At 39.5% G+C, this 14,803-nt stretch overlaps 2 protein-coding genes across 2 annotated transcripts; one reads left to right on the top strand and one right to left on the bottom strand.

The window, feature by feature from the left end:
* Window positions 1-2,575: 2,575 nt before the first annotated feature.
* Window positions 2,576-5,811, top strand: bnip4 (BCL2 interacting protein 4). Its single transcript, XM_040140053.1, has 6 exons — window positions 2,576-2,764; window positions 3,179-3,350; window positions 3,450-3,510; window positions 3,663-3,769; window positions 4,168-4,317; window positions 5,198-5,811. Exons 1-6 carry the CDS (start codon window positions 2,722-2,724, stop codon window positions 5,238-5,240), a joined length of 576 nt encoding a protein of 191 aa, XP_039995987.1. The 5' UTR covers window positions 2,576-2,721; the 3' UTR covers window positions 5,241-5,811.
* An 848-nt stretch (window positions 5,812-6,659) lies between these two features.
* On the bottom strand, window positions 6,660-11,205 carry ppp2r2d (protein phosphatase 2, regulatory subunit B, delta). Its single transcript, XM_040140049.1, has 10 exons — window positions 10,986-11,205; window positions 10,697-10,771; window positions 10,094-10,191; window positions 9,801-9,966; window positions 9,551-9,663; window positions 9,289-9,466; window positions 9,008-9,172; window positions 8,484-8,653; window positions 7,742-7,833; window positions 6,660-7,580 (listed from the first exon to the last, which is right to left on the bottom strand). The coding sequence occupies exons 1-10, from the start codon at window positions 10,990-10,992 to the stop codon at window positions 7,301-7,303; spliced, it is 1,344 nt and encodes a 447-aa protein (XP_039995983.1). The 5' UTR covers window positions 10,993-11,205; the 3' UTR covers window positions 6,660-7,300.
* Between the last annotated feature and the right edge of the window lie 3,598 nt (window positions 11,206-14,803).

Below are 14,803 nucleotides of genomic sequence, written 5' to 3'. Positions count from 1 at the left end.
GGTCAGAAAAAAGTGTCTTTAATGGACCACGGACCCTTCAAGGAATCTGGAGTTGTCTTCAAAAGACCAGTAAGTGCTGTCCAACAAGCCGTGGGGTTGTATATATCATTCAGAAAAACTAAGCTAACATTAGCAAGTAAATAATTCAGAGGGATGGTTAAGCACTGCTTACTCACCGACAGGCAGCTGATCCACTGGGAGCAGTCCCATTCAGACAAACTAAGCACAGAATTTGGATTTGATTTTCATTTGCACCGCAGCTCTCAATCATAGTGAGTACAAACTAGGCCAAATTCAGTTAGCATTTATGGATAATTTAGGGCCTATGTGTAATTGTATCTGTTATATTTTGAGCTATTGTCCTATACAGCTTACAGTCCACTCTGTGCTTGGGACCCTCTATTAGGTGATGGAGTAAGTTTCTGAGAAAGGCTATATGACTGCTCTACTCGATGGCACTGATCGGCTGCACACCCTGTGGGTATGTCTACATTAAACATTACCAGGCAAGGTAACGGTGGAGAAGACAGAATAAAGTGTCACTCTGAGAAGGTATACATCAGGCACAGGGCACCTTAGAGCTGAAGTGTTTTAGTTTGTTCTTGTGAAATGTTGTACCAGGATTCCTGATCTCCTGCTCCTGGCATGGGCATCTTTGCATTCCTGGGTTTTTCCAACATGTGGCTGATTTACAAGAGTATAGAGGATGGCTTACAGCTTGAATCCTCAGTGGATGGTAGCGTTCCCTGTTTTTGTACCACTGACTAAAATTGTTCCCTCATCAATAGTACATTTTTTTTTTAATACCATTTGGACTTGACTTCATTAATTCTTTATTGGATGGGCAGATGCAAAGCAGGATGTGGATTACTTCTTCCTGGAAAACCCCTGATACCTCTGATAATGGTTGATTATTTGTGGTGATTGGTCATAGACTTTCTGATGCTAATTCCTGGTTTAATTTAATGGCCTGAAGGGGGGAGAGGGGACTTCCTGGCTTGAGACTGTAACAGTTTCATATCACCATCCTACTTTTAGGTCTTGAGTTTGATAAATACAGTTTCCTTTTATATTTATATATTAGCTGCTTTGAGATTTTCTTCTAAGACTATCCAGGTCATCCTGCGTTAGATTTTACATCGAGATAATATCACAGGATGAGTCAGTTTTATGGGTATACTGTTGTACACCATTGCTACAACAGCTGCTCAATGCTCTTGTGGGCTCGTATATGTGGCGAATTACTTTTTTCATTTTTGTGTTTGTTATTTAATAACTGTATACCATTAATCAGATTCTGTGTTGAACTCTAAATAAAGCTTTTGGTTAAAGGCATACATGGCATACATGGCAAATACTGTAGCTCAATGTAGAAAAGGGAGGCGTATCACAACATTGTGTAATGCATTCATCGCGGTACATATGCCATCTGGCGAGAGCATATTTGTAATGAGGGCTGGGATGTGGAGTAGAGCGCAACATTCATAACACTTAACAAAATTACTGCCAAAATTGCTTACATCATAAATTCTGACAGCACTACATGAGAATCTAAACAACTTACACAAGCAGAATTTGATATTATTTGAGATACTGTCTGTGATAAATTCCTTATTGCTTATGCTCTCATAAATGTTTATTTAGCTGTTATTGAGCACCCTATATATATGCATTGTCGATTAAAATCAATATCTGACATATATTCCATGTGCGCAGTGGTCTGCCAGAAAGGAGAACAAACTCAGAATAATAAACCCCCTCAATTGTAGAAATAATTTAATTTCGCAAGAATAATCGGTCATGCTAATCTCCATGGTAGCAAACATAATTAAATTGCCAGCCTCAAATCTGGAGTTGCCTCTTCAAGAAATAAAGACCAATAAACACATATTTTACCTTTTGGCTGGAATGCAGTACATTGATAGTCAATTGTGGAACTGTTAATTAAAAAAGGCCAGTGGAAATAAGGTTTTTCTTGGTTATTATCCTGTTATGCTCTTTAGGTAAGGAGGAAAGCAAACTCTAAACAAGAAAGCGCAAATTTAATTGTATAGACACAAAGAACTAAGCTGATCAATACAGGACAGCGGCACAAAGACACTGCACGAGTACAGGCAGTGCATCGATGCAGGACAAATGGATCACAGCAAATTTAATATTGAATTCAATATTCTGACATTTTTAGGCCAAATAACTGCATTAATATATAAATGCACATATACTTCAGCCACTACTGACGTGTGGCGTTTACCACATGGTACATTGCATGTACTCTACCCTATAAACTGAGGCAACTGAGCGAGCGGGGGGGGGGCGTCATGAGCTGTGACTGCCATCTGCAGACTGGTGTGCGGAACTACTATAATAAATATTGCTCAACCGAAGGACAAAACGAGATGACATGAGGAAAATGTCACTTTTGGGTGTTAATATACTGTTTTAACAAAGCTAAGCTAACATGAGACCTGGGTATCATGCTTGTTGAGGTTGCTGGGGAAACGCCGTCCGTGCGTGTGCGCGGTCTCGTGAGGCAGACACGAGCCCGATGTGCGTGCCGCCCTTTAACAGCCAATCACGTCGTAGATAAACAGAATGTTGCGTCATTGTTATTGTGTTAGTTGGGGTTTCCAGCTGCTTACAGAGATTTCGCCACCGTTGCGCTTAGATTTCGGCCTCTAAAGCCGCGTAAACGGTGTTTACCTGCAAGATTACGCCAGTACAATGTCGCTCCAAAAGGACATCTCATCTGACGAGAGTTTGCAAGGTAAAGTATAAACGTCAAAACAAGCTAGCTGCTCACCAGTGTCCATGCTAATGCTAGCTGATGATTAAGAAATCACGAGGCAACTAACATTAAATCGCCTAAACTAGCCTGAGCTGAGCACTCGAGGTATATAGCTAACTAGCAATATTAAGCTTAATATAACTTAATGTTTTTATTTGCTCTATAATACGTGGAGGGACCACTGTCAGAGGACAGCCCGTCGTCCTACTTAATTAATGAGGCTTGCTTTTAATGCTACAACAACAAAATGTCTTCAAGCTAAGGCCTGATCCTACATGTTTATTGTCTACTGTACCCATAGCCTGCGTGGCAGTCCCAGCCTACATAGACCAGTGATACCGCACTGCATACCCGTCAGGTTTCACGTGTAAATACTGTTGTATTTGATGTAAGGTTCCTGGGTTGAGCTGCATTTCAGTGGCAATGGCTCTCAAAGTACAAGTCATCACGGAAGCCAGGACCAAATCCCCACGTCCAGCCAGGAGGGTGACATGGAGAAAATGCTGCTAGACGCACAGAACGAGTCCGGCAGAAACAGCTCCAGAGGAAGCTCTCAATGCAACAGGTTTGTGGGAAAAGGGGAAGCACAGTCTGTGTTTTTGTTATGTCGTGTAATACAGATTGTCACGGAGTGGTATTCAAAATGTGTCGTTGTCTGCTTCAGCCCACTCAGAGCACAGACCCCCCTTCTTCTCTGGAGAGGCTCAGAGGGAACCAGCTCACAGGTATATTTGTTGGATCCACTGACCTACATTAAAATCTATTTATCAAAGTCTAATTACATGTCGTTTTATCAAACAGTTAATTTGATATTCTATAGCACTGTGTTGTTTTTAAATATCTGTGATGGCCAAGTTGATTCTGAATGTGTTTTCAGTCAGATGAAGACTTCCAAGAAACAAGACGGGAAGTAGAGAACCTGATGAAGAAAAATGCGGACTGGATTTGGGACTGGTCTAGTCGACCAGAGAACAATCCACCAAAGTATGTTGCCACCAATAATTTGTTAACTTTGGTATGAGGTTTTTGTAATTTCAGTGGAGTAATTATTCCAAGATTTAATGCAAAAATGTGCCATTACCCAATTGTAAAGCAAATTGTTAATGTCTATGAACCATGTGAATACAGTATGAATGCACAAGTAATCACTAGCAGTAGGATGTGGTAGTGGTTACAGGGATGGTGTAGGAAATTGTTAAACCCTATAGTGCTAATCGCTTACATGTATTAGCCCTAAGTATATTTATTTTATACCATTATTTATAATTGTAATTTACAGAATTTAAAATTATGTCTGTGAGAGGTGTTGGTATGACATTAAACTGGCACTCATTAATTTTAATGTATTCAAAACAATGAAAAATTAATGTGCTCCTCCATAGGGAGTTCCTGCTGAAGTACCCTAAGCGCTCGACCTCTCTCAGCATAAGAAACACCAGCGTAATGAAGAAGGGGGGCATTCTCTCTGCTGACTTTCTGAAGCTTTTCCTCCCCTCATTAATCATTTCTCACATACTTGCTGTTGGCCTAGGGTAAGCAACATCATTTAATCGCTAACTCTGGAAATATTACAGTAGCTCAAACTAAAAACACTTAATAGGAATCTCTAGAGAAAACTGCAGAAGGATCTTTAAAGAAGGTCCCTTTTAAAGCCCCAATTTTTGACTACATAGAACTGATGTACAGTATATTTGAAAATATAGACCTGTTTTCTACTGGTTAGAAACATCACTGGTCCAAACCTACATTTAATTGCACCAACATAATATGAATAATTTAGTGGTAGTATAGTGTTTTTCTTTATATTAAAAGGCCTGTCAATTAATTTGATATGGATAGATTCCAGTTCTTGCGTTTTAATTTTTGGTGGTGGGACATCAGTTGTATTTACTTTTGTATTGTGCCATAATTAAACCTTGATCTTACTTTCATTAACCTTTTTAACATATGAATAATAGAATAGAACCACAACAAAGAAACACAAAGAGGATAAACATGATGATTCATCAGAGTATACCATGATTTGGTACATTTTTGAAGAGATAGCCAGCAGCATCCAATAATGCTTCCTCTAATTCAGTGTCAGATTTGTTTGGTAAAGGATAAAAGTAAACTACTAGCATGTTCAGGGCCTTGTTCCTTACCCTAAGAGTATACAGGTCACTCAATTTAGTCTGATGTGTTCTAAAAACTGCAGAGAACATAACTTGCTTCATGAGGAAATTCCGTTTAGTACCATCAGTAATTTGTAGAGCAACAACACCATGTCTTATTATCTCAGGGAGTTTACTTTAAAAAACATTATGGCACATATTTTTTATAGTGACAAAACTATGGTGATGAAGTAGAGGTATCAAGTCTGTATTTTCCTCTCAGCACCATCTAATTGTACATGTTTCTTTCTCCTTTTAGGATATATATTGGGAAGCGCCTAACCTCCCACAACACCTACTAAATAGAGTGGTTGTGTGATGCGACACCTTGTCACCTTGATGTGACTACCTTGGCATGCCTTAATATGGGACCTTTTTGAAGATCCACGGAGACATGGCCATTTCACATGGTCCAATTTGATTGAGAGCCTCATGTTGCCCACAACAGCGTGGAGAGTAAAGGATCTGTCATTGCTGTTTTATGGTGTCTACTTCTGAACACAACACTGACCAATCCTCTGTCCCTTGCTGTAGTCCTTGTCCTGGCCTGGAGATGACTGTGTTGCTGCTTCCTGCTCCTTAAATCTGCACGTTAGGGAACTGATATATGTATTGTATGTCACTGCCCTTTTCTTTTTGCAATGAAAAGTCACTTGTTAATTAAAATGATATACTGTCAATTGATATTTTGATTTTTAGATCAGCTATGGATAAAGGAATTTGGTTTGAATTTTTTTTTTTTTGTCCGAGGGATCATTAGCTTAGTGTTTGAGATAGCATTCATCACTAATTGCTCAATTTCAAGTGTTAGCTTATCAAGCACAGATGTGGTCCGTTTTGTTCATCTTGCACAAAATAAAAGCTGGAAACACATGTATGGCCCTGAATAATTTACACACAAGTTACTATGTGGAACATGTAGCTGATTATCGAAGGAGAGGACCACATGCAGATGAACACAATTAAAATTTTATTGAACTTTGGTCAAAATAATAAACAAGTGAATACATTGCCACCATGTTAGGAATCAATGGACAAAGACAATGCATTATTATGTGTTTGTTTTAATGTCATCAGTATATGTTTAGTGTAGTCATCTTTCATTTCTGCATTCACAACTACGGAGATAAGAGCCACATTTCCAATACGCGGTTCAAATTTGGGTGACATCCCTAATAAATGAATAAGGGCACATGTATGAGGCCTGTCTGAATTTCCTACTTATTACATGATTCGGAGGTACTCTATCACATAAACTGTATGGTGTGCAATTTTCCTCCTTTGTGTGTTTTCATAGACAGCCACATATAGCAGCAGTATATGAGGACATAACTCTATAAAATAGGATTTACAAATAATGCACATGAGGTTTGTAAAACGTTTGGGGACATAAACTTGTAGCTGTCACTGATAGAAGTAGGTATTAAGGCTGCAGATTCCCTTTGTCCTGGGCCCCATCTTGTGCCATGTAGTTTCCAGCCTGCATCCTGAAACATGGTCAAAAACTAGAAATGAATCTCTTGACACAAACACATTATTGGTGGTCTCCAACAGTGGTTCTTAAACTGGTAGCCCCAAATAGTATTTCCATAACAGGTTTGCTTGAGATCTGCTCAAAAGACAGTGGTGTGACTGAACATTTTCCACCTCTCTACAACATAAAAACATGCAAAGCAATAAACATGTTTTAATACATACTTCTAAATTTAAAAACACATCTGTAGTTTTAGTTTCTTTTATTATGTGGATGACAAGGTGTACTTGAGTAGATACAGTCAGTGAAATTATGTCACCGTATTGACTGGGGTAAAGTAAGAGGAGGGAGGGGAAGAAAAGAAACAAGTCCACTTTCCAAATTCATGGCCTCTTCCACCAGTAGTTTAGCCTGAATACATGGCCAGTAGGGGAATGTTACAGTTAGGTTTATTGGCCATTAATCCGTGCTTCAGAGGGCCCAAAATCTTTGAAATGATGTTACAACTTTGACAAGACGTCATTTTAAGGGCTTCCAAGAGTTCTGTTGTTAAATCATGAAATGAAGGCTTAAAATGTCAACACAAACACCAACGTTCAAGAGTTTGACCTCTAGGGAGTGCCATTCCGTCAATTAGACCCGAATTGGGCTTTCTGGGTCAGGGGGGCATGTTGATTGCCCTGGTGCCAAAGGCAAAAACAACCTAAGCTCAGACTCAAAATAAAACAGGCCTATGGATCAACCTCCTGTGGCAAAAAAAGTAGACACGTGCTTTCGAATTCTTCACCAGGAGGACAACGAGGCTGTTTCTTCTTATACAGATAGACAAGTAGTAGGCTTAACTACACAGGTACGGTAAAAGCCCTATCCTCTGGAGCCCAAAATCTTCTAGTTGATTTTGTCCTGGAAAATGTACAAGTTGTTGGTGGCTGCCACAGCTATCACGTTATCTTTGGGGTGCCAGGCAGTGTGGAGGATCTTCTTGTTGAAGTCCAGGCTGTCCACGCTGATCTCATCCTTCTTCCTCTTGCCACCAGTGGACACTTTGCGGGGTTTGAGCGTAGCCCGTGGTTTGCTGCTCTCCCGGGACGCCTCCAGTGTAATGTCCCGCCTGGTGTTGCGGTCAAACATTCGGAAGAAGTTGTTGTAGGAGCCGGTCATGATGGCACTGACGGAGAGAGGACAAGGATATTAATTGTCGGTACGGACTTGCTGTCAAACCAAGTGTCACCAGTGATAGACGCATTGAATACATAACACAGGAACACTGTTCCGAAAATTATAAAATGTACCATAACTACTATCCTATGCAAGAGCAAGGACACTTACCTGTCACTGCCATTCCAGCAGCACTCAAACTTGTCGAAGATGCAGTCATTTTCATACAAGGAGCAGAGTTTACTGCGAAGGTATTCATGGACCTGAAATAAAACAAAAGTACTTAATGTAAATATTCATTTGAGCTTAATGTCTTCATCTGTATGGATACAAATTAAGTGTAAAAGGGCTCATCCATCTAACACGTTGCAGAGCCTGAGTATTGCACGTTTACCCTATGTTTTTACATCACATGAAGGGTGACTTCTACTTTCTCGGAAAGTTCTATCACAACTGCCCTTTGATTAACCAGACACACCTGTGAGGCTACTTTTTTTAATGAGTCACAAGGAGCTTACAAGCCATTCACTGAATAGATCATATCCTCTTGTATTTCTGTTTGATCTTATCATTTAGCATGAAAAAGTATTTTTCTGCAAAAATGATGGGATTTTAAATTAAATTGAAAATTAGGAATTAAAAATTTACGGTAGCAGGTGAGAGGTACATAGCAGGAAAACAGGCTTATTGTTGTTTTTTTTTTTTTAGGGAAAACACTGATAGTGGAAATTACATTGTTTAAAGCCTCAACTGACAATTTAGTGCTTTTAAATCTATACAAGATATATGTTACATTAAGGGCTAATTTTAAGTTGTCACTTGAATCAGAGAGATAATTTTTTAAAACGCTGTAATGGTCACACAGGGTTAATGTCAGTTATACTGAAGTCACTAAAAAAGTATGTTTATGCACCTGATATGTCTCCACTGGCCTGTTCTCCATGTTGAGGTCCCAAACTTTGACGGAGAGGTAGTCACGTGTCATCATATAGCGTCCGCTGTGACTGAACTTCACGTCCGAGATGGAGGAGATGATCTCAGAGAAAAAGGATCGGCTGCTTGGATCCTCAGGCTCCTCAAAGACTTAACAAAAAAAGAAAAAAGAAAAACACAAAACTCGAAACTGTAATTTCTAATCCTTCTCAGCATGGACTTTGTTAGACCACCATAACTCCACATAAAATAATCAGTTATTTTAGCAATCACAATTTACTAGATCGAAACGTTTTGTCTTCAAATTTATTCTGTTTGGCCAAAGGTCAAAAAGCCCAAAATGTAATCAACTGATACAGAGAAAAGCAGGAAATCTACATATTAGATGAACTATTACTAAATGTCTAGTATTTTTGCATAAATTAGTCTATCTAAATTTTAATCAATTTTTCACCGATCGACTTATTTGACTAAGCACTGCAGCACTGCACTGGAGGTACTTACACTTTGAGTGCCTATCGCAGAGTGCCGCTGCTCGCATGTCACACAGGCGGATGGTGCCTTTGCTACTGCTGTACACAAATACATTGCATTGGTGTGGATGGCACTCAGCAGCTGTGATTACTTCTGTCAGTTCCTCCATGTTGGCAGGCTTGATGTCTACAATATCTGGGTACACACTGTTAAGGAACAAGCACACTTATGTTTCATTTGACACAGTGCAGAGACTATTGTCCGATAAGCCACGTATCTAATATCTACTTTCTGATGAAGAAAAAGGATACTAAAACTTCTGTCTGTGATTTCCAAGTGCCATAGATTTATTCTTAGGTCATCTGCAGAGAGGTACGTTTCATGATCACTATTTACAGAAATGGAATTAATGTGATAGGTGTGCGCATTTGCAAAGATCCTCCTTGGGCTTGCTTCTACCATGAGATCCATTGGCATCAGTACTGGTACCTGAAACATACAACATGAACCTTTTAGATACGATGAAAAAAACAAAAAACAAAACCATGTTCGACTATGAGACAGGTTACATACCCGTAAAGAGGTGATTCTAAAGGGGTCTCTGAGTCGTCCATCTTCATCTTTCAGGTTGTAACCTTCTGCTCGTTTGTCTCTTTCACTTATTTTCCACAATTTGATAGTTTTATCTGACAAAACGAGATAAGGAATTCGAAACATTTAGAGGAAAAGAACAATTATCTGACAGAGATCAAGTGAAGTCACACACTTTCAAATTCTAATATCACATAATAATAATCACAGTAGATAAAAAGTAAACTCTTACCATTTGTCGAAAGTAGAAAGTGAGCAGCATTTTGTTGGGGTAGCCATCGTATTTTATTAATTTTTTCCTCGATTTCTAAACTTTTCAAATAGTCAAATTCTGGCTCGTGACTCTGAAAAGTGCTATAGACGTTGTACTCCCCGCGCAGATGTGGACGATTCTTAGACTGGAAAAGAAGATTTTAAACATTAATCACTAGGTGTATACGTTATCACTGCAACACAGTCAGCACATAACTTCTGACATTATACTGCTGATGCAGATACTCGTCTGTCGCGCCGTATGAATCTCACCTCTTGTTCATGTTGAAATATCACTACTCTGCCTCCTTTATCTCCAGTTGCAAGCAGTTCTCCAGAATAGTTGAACTCAACTGTTGAGATTATGTCAGCTGAAAAGGGACACACATCAGACTGATTCAGACTTCAGGGCTCAGCTTTCTCGACGACAGTTCTGATTACAGCTAGAATCAAGCCACAGGTGCAAATGACATCTTTCTTAAATGAAGAATGTGGCACACGCACAGCCATACCCGCACAGGAACACACGCCCATTCATGTTTGAATGAATGAAAACACGCATGATGTCACTCTGACAATTTATGGACGCAGCACATTGACGTCATGGACACGGTCGCTCCCCTTTTAATAGCTTAGCCACCACCTAGCATACAGCTAGCTAGCGGCATACAGTTATTTACAGAAGAAAGGGCGTTTGTGCAACTGATCCACAAACACACTCACACCAATCACGACAGTTGCATTGTATTAAACCCTGTGCAGCCATCTAGCTATCGTGAATCTCACGTGAAGCCCACAGAGCATCATCATCATCAGACCATCCAGCTAGCTTCCCACCGTTGTACCCTAGCCGCCGAGCTAACGTTAGCCACATACCTTCCGCAACATCTTCATCTATCGCTCCTTTCACTTGAGAGAAACACCACTGGAAATCATTTCCTCCTGCAACTCCTGTGAAAAAAATAAACAAGAAAGACAGAGGAACGCGGCGTTAGATTGTGTCTGATTCGCGTTTCGTGTGGCGTTAAAACGACCTGACAGTGACACAGTTTGACAACTAGCACCTTAGCTCGCCAGCGCTAACATTGGCTAGCTAACTTGCAGATTCAGGCCATCACACACCAAGTGAGGTGGATCCTTCTCCCCACCTTCAAAAGTAGCTTACCCGCCATTGCTTCATTTAGCAGCTCTTGCTATACACAGCTTCCAATACCTAATCAACCAATGCAGCTTGCTCGGGGGAATAGATAGCATCCACAATCAGTGTGAAGACTCGGGTCCAGATCTGTCAAGACCACGGAAATTATCCGTGATTTTTTTTTTCTTCCAAAATGGCGCACAGTACATGGAGAAATGACGTCATGCACACATGCCACATCCTGGCTCCCTCCATCCTCCCGAGCATCATTTCATTAAATCTGCCTTCAGTCACTATTTTCCGTGCTTTCGACTTTATCTTTATTACGTTAGATATTAAGAGCTGCCTATCGAGCCCGATTAAGCCAATTCAGCTGTCCTCTGATGGCTGGGTCGGACATGTGACGCTTACACATCAGGGTGTCGGTATTTTGGTGGAAGCTGAAGCACAAAAAAAAAAACAAATTAAAAAAGGGTAGCTATGCAGTATAAACATTTTTTTCTAGGCTTGTGTTTCATAGGCCAGTTATGTATCATGAGTGTGATAAGAATATGAGTAGCTGATGAACTTTTATTTACAAGTGATATTATTCATGATAAAACTTTTTTTTAAAAACTTTTCGCTTGGTCGTTGTTGCTCTTATATATAAAGTGCGACCTACCTCAAAAAATATATGAAACCTTATGGGTAACCCAGCTCTGTGTTGTGTGGACAGTGGGTGACATCTAGTGGAGGAAATGATGAAAATCCAGTTAATTTTTGGTAATTCACTGTGTTGCACCTCTGAGGGTAATAAAGTGAATGTACATTCTTATGTACTATTCAGATCCCATTTCACAGAACTGCCAGAGGGCTTTTGGATTTTTCTAGTCCTTTGTGACTTGGTCTGTAAAGCCTGATTACAGTTTAGCCTGATTTACAGTTTAGTTTCAGAGTTTAAATTTTGACCTGTAAGAATAAGGAATAATTTGCTCAAAAGGCTAAAAAGAAAATTTTGGTATTTTGCAAAATGCAGAAAATCAGCACTGAGGGTATCACAGTGCATGTGGATTTGATCCCATTTTATCTATCTATCTATCTTGCTATTTATTTTTGTTGATCTTTTTTCTTTTTTTTTTTTTTAAAATGGAGCTTTCGGTCTGTCAGCCAACCGCTTGTATGCTATAAATTTTTGTATTTTTTTATTTTTCAAATGGTGGGTATTACATTGGGGAACAAACTTTTCAAATGTTCTGCTCAGAATCTGTCAAAAAGTATGCCACGCATATCTCTATTCTTTTGTGAGGATATGCTCAAAATCATGGAGAAAAATATACATACAAAAATAGATGTTAGAGCTGTGGCAGCTGTTTTTAGTTTATGCTTATGTGTCTGTAAACAGCACTCAATGAAGGGGTGGGAGTTGTCAAGAATTGGGAGGAGAGGGATAACCCATAGGGTCTGGTTGCGCAATAAAGAAAGTCACATTCGAAAAAAAAATGTTCAAAAAGCAAATTTTGATAAAGTGTGAGAATATGAAATATCTGGGGCACATTTCAGGGCATGAATTGGAATAACCAGAGATACTGTGTTCTTTTAAGTGTACTGATTGATAGAAACGGGCTATTAATTTCAATGGAAAGTAAAATAAGGTCCTATGTTTGTACAGCTGCTATTATATTCTAATTTAACCCTTAATTTAAAATAGCATGATGGCCCGAAAAGTGCTTATTTACAAAAAAATGTTGGTATTTAACCAAATGTTACAGTTCATATGTGTCTTTTAAGCTAGCTAACAGTCTCCAATGACTTTAAGTAACTGTGATTATGAGCTCTGGATGGCTACTACATATTGATGGTATAATGTTAATCGTGCTTTTATTTATTTTCTGCATCTGCAGATTGTCCTGGAGGTGGCAAGTGAAAAAATCGGGACGTAACCTGAAAGACCTGGACCAAATCTCACCAAAACCTTCTCCCCAGTATCTCCCAAGCTCCACATCCCCCCTCATCGTTCACACAGCGTCCCTTGTGGAGAAGCAGAGCTGAGGCCTGGAGGTTAGGAAGACTATATCTATATCTATAGATATATATATATAAAGGAGGACCAAGTTGGATCGTGTAAGACTGTTCATAAAAATGAAAGAGCATCTATAGAAATATGACATAAGAATCTGACATTGTACGAGCTCACAGGGCATTTTAATTTGTGTAATTTGTGTAATTTATACATTTTACAGGTGTTTGCTAAGATACTGTTGAATAGTGAATTTAAACTTAGTAAACCCCCATAAGCATTTTTACACCTGCTTGTTTATTGATCCCACTTATAGTTAAAAGACATGGGGATTTTACCCTTGAATTAGTGTTTTGTAAAGCCATCATTGTTGTAAGAACCAGTTGAACCTCTAAAACATCCTTGACTTATACATCGGGAGCCCTGTGCAGTTTAATGCAGCGACAAATGGGTTTAGAGTGGATTTTACTTTGATAACTTCAACCTCTGACTAAATGGAATCAAAATGTGTAGCTGTCTGATGAGGCAGTGTAGCCATTTTTTGTTGCATACAAAAAGTATGAAATACTTTAGATTTTTGAGCAATGGGCAGATCAGAATAAGGGATACTAAATACTGCTTTATAAATTCTAAGAAATGATTGAAAGAGTTTTGTTTTTTTTAATTTTAGTTTAATTTCACTTGCATTTTAAACATCTGTCTTTCCTATATATTATTCTTATAAATAACAGTGAAGAAAATTGCTGCCTTGACTGATGCAATTTTCCTTGCATGTGTTCACCATCACAGTAAGAAGGAGAAACATTTGACTTAATTTGTGATTTAATAAACCGTACAGGCTAATTGTTGTGTACATTAGATTTTTCAGATTTTTACAAGTCCCGTGTTGTGGCTGTGACTGTGTGTGTGTGTGTGTGTGTGTGTGTGTGTGTGTGTGTGTGTGTGTGTGTGTGTGTGTGTGTGTGAGAGAGAGAGAGAGAGTGTGTGTGCTGCAGTGCCGTAGCTTCATCAGGTATAAGGAGAGGTGTTGACTTTATTCCGAGCCTCCAGTAACACCACTGACTCTGATAGTTCCCCATCCCTGTGGGAATTCATTATAAGACAGCTAGAGGCTGCTTGTGGATGGTTACTGTGCTGCCCGTATGTTAACTTGTCGCTATCGCGCAAGGCAAACATGTGGTGCAGCTGCTTTCTCTGGCTGTGGGCAACCTGGAGAGATTGATTGGTGAGCCTTCTGTTTTATCCAGGATCAGGGCCACATTCAGTAGACATGGTGCCTCCGGAGAAGCAGCCATTTCCCCCAGAAAATATGGCTCATTACCAGCACAGACAAAATGAAGGTATATTGACTTTTTAACATCTAACAACACACCTATTCCTGAGCCGTTTAACAACAAGCATTTGTTATCCTGGAAATCTTTACTTCATTTTATTCTCATGTAAGTGAAAACAAAAAAAAGCCCTGGTTTGAGCCTGAGCTCATCAAGTTCAAGTTTCTTTTGACAAAATCAAACACTGCTAGTGACCTCATCTGTTTCAGTTTGAATCTACACACAGAGGCATGCACTTAGATACCCATACACATGCACTTGCACCCCGCACACACAAACATACCCTTCCCCCACATTTGGTCCAGCAGACAGTTTTTAACACAAACCATTGGCCAGTGGATGTGTCTGCTCTGCTCAGGGGCATAAGCTCTGTCCAGACCCTCACTCTTAACTCACTCTCCCTCTCTGACAAACACACACACACACACACACACACACACACACACACACACACGCACACACACACACACACACACACACACACACACACACACACACACACACACACACACACACAC

The sequence above is a fragment of the Xiphias gladius genome, chromosome 11 (genome assembly GCF_016859285.1).
Source record: "Xiphias gladius isolate SHS-SW01 ecotype Sanya breed wild chromosome 11, ASM1685928v1, whole genome shotgun sequence".
In the NCBI taxonomy this organism is placed as follows: Eukaryota; Metazoa; Chordata; class Actinopteri; order Istiophoriformes; family Xiphiidae; genus Xiphias; species Xiphias gladius.
Note: the sequence above shows the minus strand (reverse complement) of the source record. Positions and strands in the feature narration are given on the sequence as shown.

What these genes read in the sequence shown, in the direction of transcription:
- bnip4 (XM_040140053.1), top strand. Translation starts at nt 2,722, where the DNA reads ATGTCGCTCCAAAAGGACATCTCATCTGACGAGAGTTTGCAAG. An exon ending in CAGAGGGAACCAGCTCACAG is followed by an intron (nt 3,511 to 3,662) that starts GTATATTTGTTG and finishes ATGTGTTTTCAG; the next exon opens with TCAGATGAAGACTTCCAAGA. An exon ending in CCAGAGAACAATCCACCAAA is followed by an intron (nt 3,770 to 4,167) that starts GTATGTTGCCAC and finishes GCTCCTCCATAG; the next exon opens with GGAGTTCCTGCTGAAGTACC.
- ppp2r2d (XM_040140049.1), bottom strand. An exon ending in CTGCGATAGGCACTCAAAGT is followed by an intron (nt 8,654 to 9,007) that starts GTAAGTACCTCC and finishes TTTTTTGTTAAG; the next exon opens with TCTTTGAGGAGCCTGAGGAT. An exon ending in GGCCAGTGGAGACATATCAG is followed by an intron (nt 7,834 to 8,483) that starts GTGCATAAACAT and finishes GTTTTATTTCAG; the next exon opens with GTCCATGAATACCTTCGCAG.